This window comes from Chrysochloris asiatica, unplaced genomic scaffold (genome assembly GCF_000296735.1).
Source record: "Chrysochloris asiatica unplaced genomic scaffold, ChrAsi1.0 scaffold00490, whole genome shotgun sequence".
NCBI classification, from domain to species: Eukaryota; Metazoa; Chordata; class Mammalia; order Afrosoricida; family Chrysochloridae; genus Chrysochloris; species Chrysochloris asiatica.
In genome coordinates, this window is record NW_006409008.1 from 682,708 (window position 1) to 691,977 (window position 9,270).

Consider the following 9,270-nt stretch of genomic DNA (forward strand, 5'->3'; position numbering starts at 1 on the left):
ATCCCACAACTCTTCTGGTTTTCAGTGTTTAGTGTATCCAATCTGTTCTTCAGATGATCTCTAAATTCAGGTGGGATATAATCAAGGTCATATTTTGGCTCTCATGGACTTGAAAAAGTTCAAAAGTCAGCCATTGGCTGGAAAATTGATTCTTATAGTTTTCTGGGATTCTCAAGGGGCCAGTACTGGAACACTGTCAAGTAAAAGGTTCAACAATTAATAGTTTTTGTTCCATTGAGATGTTCACTGAAGAGCTGAAGTCTAAAGTTCAAATTAAATGCAGAGAACTGCTATAAAAGGGCATTGTGATCTTGCAAAATAATGTATATCTGCCCACATTGTTGTCACTCTGCAAAAACGTCATTTTGAGGTGTTAAAGCATCCTGATCTTATTCCATCAGACTTTCACCTGTTTGGTACTCTGAAAGCAGCCCTTCTAGGACAAAGATTCACTTCTGAAGCACTTGTGACTCACAGCTCAGTCTAAACCATTTTTTATTAAGGGAATATGAAATCTTGTTGAAAAATGGACAAAGTGTATTGAAAAGCAAAGAGATTATGTTGAAAAATTATGTATTTGTCTTTTCTTAAAAGTTGATTAAAATAAATTCTACAGGCAGCGTGCAGATAATTTTTGACTCACCCTCACACATGGGCTCAACAACATGGAATTCAACTCATGAAGGTCATCCTGGCTCCAGTCACTACTGAAGTTCCCATCTGTCTACAGGAAAGATCAACACTAAGTCCCTAATGACATGTTCAGTCAACAAGCTAGTGGTAACTTGGTTACCTTGGACTGCATACTTCAGGAAAAGGGTGGTGTTTCACTCTTAGGGGGATAAAAACTTAATCTAGATAGTGATTAGCTTTTGCTGCATTCCTTACCCACTCTCATGGTATCCCACACAGAATTGCCTCTGCTTAAAGGACTCACTTTACAACAACTGAAGTGTGGTAATGGGACCATGCTCATGGAATTTACTCAGCTTTGTTATGTCCTCCATCATCCTGAAACAAGTTGTCTTAATATAATCATGGAATGGACTTCTACAGACACAAAAATGGTACCAGCTAGGTGGCAACATTGAGGCAATGTTCTCTAGGAGATTGTATATACTCTGTACTATACTGTACTTTTTCTTCTATCGCCAGGATTCACAGTTAGAGGAATCAAAGAGTGGGAATAGGAGTCACACCACACGTGACCCACTCACAAATGTATTCTTATGGTCTATGGGTCTAGAGGGCTTAGTTCCAAAGGAAGAATTCTCCCACTTGGAGACACAACACAGATTCCATTGAATTGTAAGTTAAGAATACCACCTGGCATTCTTACTCAAACATTTCCTACTCAAATATTTTCTATCCATGGGCTCCTCAGGCCTCTGAACCATCGGGAAAAGAAAGGAGTTCCCATATTGGCTAGTGTGATTGACCCTGACTACCAATAAGAAATAAGATTGATACTGCATAATAAAAATATAAATGAGTATGTATGAAAGATTCCTCAAGATATCTCCTATATTTCATACCCTGTGATCAAAATCAATGAAAATTTACAGCAACCCAATTCCAACATTACTACTAATGGCCTAGACCCTTCTGGAAGGAAGTTTTGAGTCTCCCCACCAGGCAAAGAATCACAATCAACTGAGATGCCTGCTGTGGGGTAAAGAGAATATGGATGGGTGGTGGAAGAAGGTAATTATAAGTACTAGTTATATGATTTGTTGCAGAAATGAAGAGTGTAATTATTATGAGTATTTCTTCCTTGTTTTATTATATGTGTATACATATATATGTTGTTGTTAGGTGCCATTGAATCAGTTCCAACCCATAGCCACCCTGTATAGGGTTTCCAAGGAGCAGTTGGTGGGTTTTAACTGAACTTGTGGTCAAGCACATTATCCTGCAGTGCCACACCAGAACTGTGAACTGGACTGTGAACAGCACTGGACTATGAACCACAAGTCTGATAGTTCAAACCCACCAGCTCCTCCTTGGAAATGCTATATAGGCTCACTATAAGGTAGAAGCAACTAACAGCACTTACCACCATCATATATGTGTGTGTGTGTATATATATATGTAGTGGTGGTGGTTGTGTGCCGTGGAGTTGGTTCCATTTCATAGCAACACTGTATAGAGTTTCAGAGTCTGTAAATCCTTACAGGAGCAGAAAGCCTCATCTTTCTCTCATGAAACGACTGGTAGTTTCAAACTGCTGATGTTTTAAGTCCGCAGGCCAACATTCAATTGGGCTGGGCCATGATTCACAGTGGTTTGGTAGTAATGTAATGATGTAGTTTGACAGTTATTATTATTTGGCAGTTTTATAATGATGTAATCATTCCCCAAGCTCTCATCTGTTGTGATCAGCCTATCAGTTGTAAGAGAAGTTTCCATGGGGCCATGGCCTGCATCTAATTTGTATATGGGTGGCCTGGCAAAGCTAAATTGTTCCAGATCCTCATCTGGCTCATCATCATCTGACCTCCCACTTGTGAGATCCATCAGCCTTGGCAGGCTATGAAGCACCTACCATCTAATATCCTGGACTCAACAGCCTCTGAAGCCCATGAGTCCTCAACCTGCCATGGGAACTTCTGATCTTGTAATCATCAGCCCCTGTAGTTATTTATGTCTGATACATGACCCATGGACTATTGGTTAGCCTCTGCAATTGCCTGAGGCATTTCCTTGTGCTAAATCTCTATATTGGTTTATCTATTGATCTATCTATCTATATACACATTTCACTGTTGTTGTTTTTTCTTCTCTAGAGAACCAGCCTAAGACACTGATCTTTAATGAAAGTAGTCAGTCAAAGATTAGCGGAAAAGCAAAAAAAAAATTCAGATAGTTCTTGTTTTGTTTAATTTCTTTAAAAAATAAAATTGAATTTTAAAACATCTTAGGTATTGCTATTTATGAGTTGTTTAAAAATCTGCTGAAAGTATTATTGGTTCCATTATCTGCCATTATTTTCCATTAGCAAAGACATTTTAGAATTAACCATAATTCTTATTCCTATTTTGGCAAGTTGAACTTGGGATTTTCCATGTTCTCATAAGTATTTTTCTTTAATAAAAAGCATTTTACTTTAAAAAATGCTAGCTATTTTAAACCATTTTCCTAATAGAAAACATGAAAATCATCTTAATTATAAGCACTATGTAGAAAAGGTGGTATCTCCAAAGATTTTGAACTGTTGTAATACTTTCTATTTTCTGTGTCGTCCTTTAACAGTTAGACCTGATCATTATACACCAGCAGGTGGAGCTTCTTGGAAGTAAGTACATTATAGCCTGCACTTATTAAAACTACTGAAAATAATAGTTCAGTTTTCAGAAAGTTCTTTAAATACAAATATTTTGTACAGAATAAAAATGAAATGTGCAAGATAGGATTCGATAAACAAAGAGATGTAGATTTACTTTTTAGATTAAAGCTGGAAGTAAAATGATTGGAGTCCTGATTAGTCTATGCAATAATATGAAGCATGAACCGTTCTTCCCACAACCCTTTCTACTATTCACTTGAGCTTGATAATCTGTTGCAGTGGCCACACAGAACTCAGAAACAATATTCATAGTTATGAGGTTTATTAGGGAAGTTAACTGGTTGCAGTACAGGATCAGAAAATGTTTGTGGCACAGTTGTTCTAATCAGCTGCTCATGAATGCCCACAGGACACACCACTGCACTATAAGCTTCAGTCTGAAGATACACAGCTCTAGCTCAGTGTGTCAGCACTGAGTGTCAGTGTCTGGAGGCACCCCACTCTACAAGCAAACCTCCTGCCCTAAGTCACATAGATTTACTTGCCCCATGGACTAGGATACCTACTGCTTTGTCTTGTGCTTTGGTTCTTGATTCTGATGCTGCTGTTTCTCCCTCACTCCTCCAGTTTTACAGCTCTCTCTCCGTGGGTTAAAGATGTTCAGTGTGTAGGTATCTTGAGGTCCAGAGGATGCACTCCTCTCCTAGCTCTTTGTTGTTGTTGTTGTTGTTTTGTGCCATGGAGTCGGTTCCAACCCATAGCGCCCCTGTACAGGGTTTCCGAGGCTGTAAATCTTTACGGGAGCAGAAAGCCTTATTGTTCTCCTGCAGAGCAGTTGGTAGTTTCGAACTTCTGTCCTTGCGGTTCACAGCCCAATTCGTAACCACTGTGCTACCAGAGCTCCAGTTCTTCTTTTTAGATAATAGTAAAATCACCCTTCTGCTTCTGAGTTGGCTCATTTTGAACACATTAGAGTTCTAAGTTTTCACAGTTACAATTAACTCTGTTAACATTCACAACTGAATAATTTCACTTTGTTATTGTTGTTAAGTGCCACTGAGTCAGTTCTGACTCATAGTGACCATGTCTAGGGTTTCCGAGGAGTAACTGGTATGTATGAAACCCCTACCTTTTAGTTCAAACCAGCCTTGCTGTTGAGTGCTTATCCTACAGCACCAGACTCACCCGTATCTTTTCCATCACTGTAGGGACAGCATTGGACTGCAAACCAGAAGGTTGGCAGTTCAAACCCACCAACTGCTCCTCAGAAACCCTATGCAGGGTCACTGTGAGTCGGAACTGACTTGATGGCACTTAATGACAGTTCTTACCCAGACCTATCAGGAAAAGAGTTGTTTGATGGGAGTTACAAAGACAAAGCTAGAAGAGATACATAATTTACTACACCACTGTCTACTTTGTTGTTGGTTTTGTTAAGTGCTGTTGAGTCAGTTTCAACTCATAGGAACCCTTTGTAACATTTTCAAGGAGCTTGGTGAACAGCTGACTTGCAGTTAACAGTTCAGTACTTATCCTACAGTCTGCTTTAGGTACATCTAAAGACATAAAGTCTCCAAGTATTTGGTAATATTGTTATTAAAATTCTAACATCATCATTAATCTTAGAAGAATAAAGGCATTTATCTGATTATTCCCATGGATTCTAATAATTTAAATTTTCTTAATTTCATAAATGGAAATCAGGGTTGAGGCTAGAGAGAAAGAAACCATCAAAAAAAATTTCTAGTTTTATCATTTCATAAGTGAGTCACCAAATAGGCAAATTATTTAGCAATAAACAAATTTGCTTGAGGATTGGTCATATAATTGAGTGTTTACTTGAGTATTTTCTGTTCTTAGTAGTCTATATTACTCCCAAAATATGTCAAAATTATAATAAATAGCATAATAACATGCATCTAAAAACATATAAACTCATATTTTAGACAAAATAATTGCTATCACTATACATAATAACTGTAGAATTATTATCTGAGCAATAGATTCATCTTTACAGTATTTCTTTATTAGTAGAAAACTGGTGCTACATGATTCCAAGTATCTCATAAATCTGGGATCAAAATATATTAATTTTGCATTGATTTATTTTCAGCGTTTACTTTGATTTCCATGACTAAGTCCTCAAAATTTAGAACAAGAAATTAAATTTGTGTGAATACCATAAACTTAATATTGAATCAGTAACTCTGCTGTTTTCTGTAATAGCATCTCATTTACTTATCACAAGATTTTCATGGCAACATTTTGACAAAAATGTCTTGCTTCATTAGTGATACTTGGCACTGAGACCTCCAACAAATATGAGATTAAAAACAGCTTGGGACAAAGAATCTACTTTGCAGTGGAAGAAAGCATCTGCTTCAATCGTACTTTTTGTTCCACACTGCGTTCTTGTACCCTGAGGATCACAGATAACTCAGGTCGAGAGGTGATTACAGTAAACAGGCCCTTAAGGTGTAACAGCTGCTGGTGCCCTTGCTACCTACAAGAGGTGAGTCATTTGGCTCTGTGAGTCTGTTTTTTTCTTTTCCACATTGAAAAGATTAGCAATTATTTCTTTAAATGGCATTCATTTAGAGCTGTGGGGCAATTAACCTTTCAATTGTTTGAATTAGCATGTCACTCCTTAAAGATCAGAACAGCTTGAGGATTTGGTGATTCACTGAAATTTTTACCTTTCTATCCGCAAACTATGGTGGCTTCCGGGATGCTAATTGATGAAGACAGCTCATGCATGCATCATCTAAATGAGACACATCCTCCTGAATCTCTATATTAGCCATGTAATTTTAATGTCTATGACTTCCACAGCTGAGCAAATCTTTGTCTTCTCTAACTGTAGTCAAGTTCAGGAAGTAAGAAAGGATAATAAATTGTTCTAAGGTGTTTTGTACAGCCTTGGAAACCCTGTACAGGGTCGCTATAGCAGAGTCAAATAATTCCTCTTTATCTCTGGCCCTCTACCAAGCATGATGCCCTTCTTCAGGGATTGTTTACTCCTAATAACAGGTCCAAAGCATGCAGAATGAAATCTCACCATCCTTGCTATTAAGTAACATTCTGGCCGTACTTTTTCAGATACAGATTTGTTTATCCTTTTGTCAGTGCATGGTATTTTCAATACTTTTAACTCCATAATTAAAATGCATCAACTCTTCTTCCTTATTCATTGTCCAGCTTTCACATGCATGGGAGGCAATTGAAAATACCATGGTTTGGTGGTGGTGGTGGTGGTGTGCTGTGGAGTCGGTTCTGACTCATAGTGACCCTGTACAGGGTTTCCGAGGCTGTAGATCTTTACGGGAGCAGAAAGTCTCATCTTTCTCCCACGGAACAGCTGGTAGTTTCAAAATGCTAACCTTGTGGTTCACAGCCCGATTCGTAACCACTATGCTACCATGGTTTGGGTGAGGTATAAATTAGTCCTCAAAGTGACATCTTTGCTTTTTCCACTTTAAAGAGGTCTTTTGCAACAGATTTTCCAAGTTCAATACATTAATTTCTTAACTGCTGTGTCCATGGTAAGATCCAGGAAAATTAAAATCTTGGCAACTTCAATATCTTATCCATTTATCATGATGTTGTTTATTGGTCGAGTTGGGAGGATTTTTGTTTTCTTTATGTTGACATGTAATCCATGGAAGGTTGTAATCACTGATATTTATCAGTAAGTATTTTAAGTCCTTTTTGCTTTGAGAAAGAGAGATCGTGTCATCTGTGTATTGCAGGTAATACACAATCTTGATGCTAGGTTCTTCTTCATATAGGCCAGTTTCTCAGATTATTGGTCAGTCTAAGGACTGAATAAATATGGTAAAAAAGGAAAAAAAAAAGTATAACTCTGATGCACAACTTTCCTGAGTTATCTGCTTTGTTGGCTGCCTCTTGGTCTATGTACATGTCCTGCAGGAGAACAATTACATGATCTAGCTTGAGTTTCTGGCAATTCCCTGTTGATGTACTGCTGACTTTTTAAAATAATCTTCAGTAAAGCTTTGTTTGCATATGGTAATTAATCATATTTTTCAATAATTTCTGCATTCTGTTGGATAACCTTTCTTTTGAATTAGCACAAATATGAGTATCTCAGTTTGGTTGATTAGGTAGCTGTCTTCCAAATTTCTTGGTATAGATGAATAAGTGCTGCTAGCATTGTATCTGTTTGTTGAAACATCTGAATTAGCATTCCATCAATTCCTTGAGTCTTGCTTATTGTCAGTGTCTTCTTTGCAGTTTGGACTTCTTTCAATAACATTGGTCCTTGATCATATGCTACCTCCTGAAATGGTGGAACACTGGCCAGTTATTTTGGTACAGTGACTCTGTGTATTCCTTCCATTTTCTTTGGATGCTACCTGCATCATTCAATATTTTGCCCATGGTTAGTTGTGGTTGTGTACCTCGGTGTCAGTTCTGATTCATAGCATCCCTGTATAGGGTTTACGAGGCTATAAATCTTTATGGGAGAAGAAAAACACACCTTTCTCCCACAGAATGATAGATTTGAACTACTGACCTTGTAGTTAGCAGCCAAGCTCAGATTCCACTATGCTACCATAGCTCTTATTTTTGCCCATAGAATCCTTCAACATTTCAATTCAAGACTTGAATTTTTTCTTCATCTCTCAGCTTGATAAATTCTGAGCCTTTTCTTATTTTATTTTTTTTTTTAACTCCAGTTCTCTGTACATTTCATTACCCTATTTTGTCTACTTTAGGTCCACTTTGGAAATCTTTCTGTTCATCATGTCTTCCATTTGCTTTAAATACTCTATGTTCACTAGCAAGATTCTGAGTCTCTTCTAAAACCCATTTTTGTTTTTTCTTTCTTATATTTTTAACAACCTTTTGCTTTCTTTATCTCTTTTATGTAATTATACAACTTATCTGGTCTTCGGCCCTTAGTGTCAAATTGATTCTTAGGTAGCCTATCAACTCAGATGGGATGTATTCAAAGTAGTACTTTGACTCATATATTTGGTTCAATTTTCTTCAGTTTCAATATGAACTTGCATATGAGCAATTGCTGGCCTCTCTTCAGTCAGCTTCTGCTCTTGTTCTGACTGATGATATTCTGTCCACTGATGTAACCTGTTTTATTCATGTGTGTTCTACCCAGTGATGTCCAGTGTGTAGTTGCCATTTATGTTGTTGAAAACAATTACTTGTAATGAATAAGTTGTTCTTGCAAAATTCTATCCTGCAATCTCCAGCATCTTTTCTATTACTAAGACTATAAAATACCAATTAATAATTTGTTTAATTTAGTTAAAAAAACACTAACTAAATGCATTAAAAGTGATTATAGCAATCATAGAGCTGTATAATTCTAAACAATCTAATTGACACCAATTTTGTCTGCCTAAGAACACTACAGACATGCATATAGACTATGAACTTAGCAACAAAAGCATGATATCAGATGATAGAGCACTGATTTGTTTTAAAAGCAAACAAGTAAACAGTGTTCACTATTTGCACCTAACCCAGATTTGTTTTTTAGGATACAACAATTCTAAATACTAGCAAATTATTTAGAATATTAAAAGTCAGACATTAACATTGAAAAAAATAACTGCAATTTTTAACACTTTGGAGGAAGGAAATAAGCTATCAAATTAGTGTTTAATAACTATAAATCTGCAAGAACTATTTGATTTTAACTGAAACTGCAAGTTGACCATTTGAGGAGAAAAAAAATATATGTTGAGTTCCGACTCATGGCGACTGTGTTTTAGGATTTCCAAGGCGCAACTGGTGATCTTGAAACACAGACCTTTTGGTTTACACTGACCTTGCAGTTCAATGCATTAACCCACAGTGCCACACCAGTACAACAAATATATATATGAATACTTATAATTAGATTGAAGTTGTCAAGGACTTCATTCTTCTTGGATCAACTATCAACACTCACGGAAGCAGCAGTCAAGAGATCAGACGACGTATTGCATTAGGCAAAT

The 9,270-nt window shown here is 37.0% G+C and overlaps 1 protein-coding gene across 1 annotated transcript in view; it reads left to right on the plus strand.

The window, feature by feature from the left end:
* Positions 1-9,270, plus strand: part of PLSCR5 (phospholipid scramblase family, member 5) — a 57,562-nt gene that overhangs the window by 25,533 nt on the left and 22,759 nt on the right. Inside the window, exons 3-4 of the mRNA XM_006877366.1 lie at positions 3,253-3,295; positions 5,578-5,798. Of these exons, the coding sequence (XP_006877428.1) occupies positions 3,253-3,295; positions 5,578-5,798 (264 nt within the window). The remainder of the gene's footprint in view (positions 1-3,252; positions 3,296-5,577; positions 5,799-9,270) is intronic.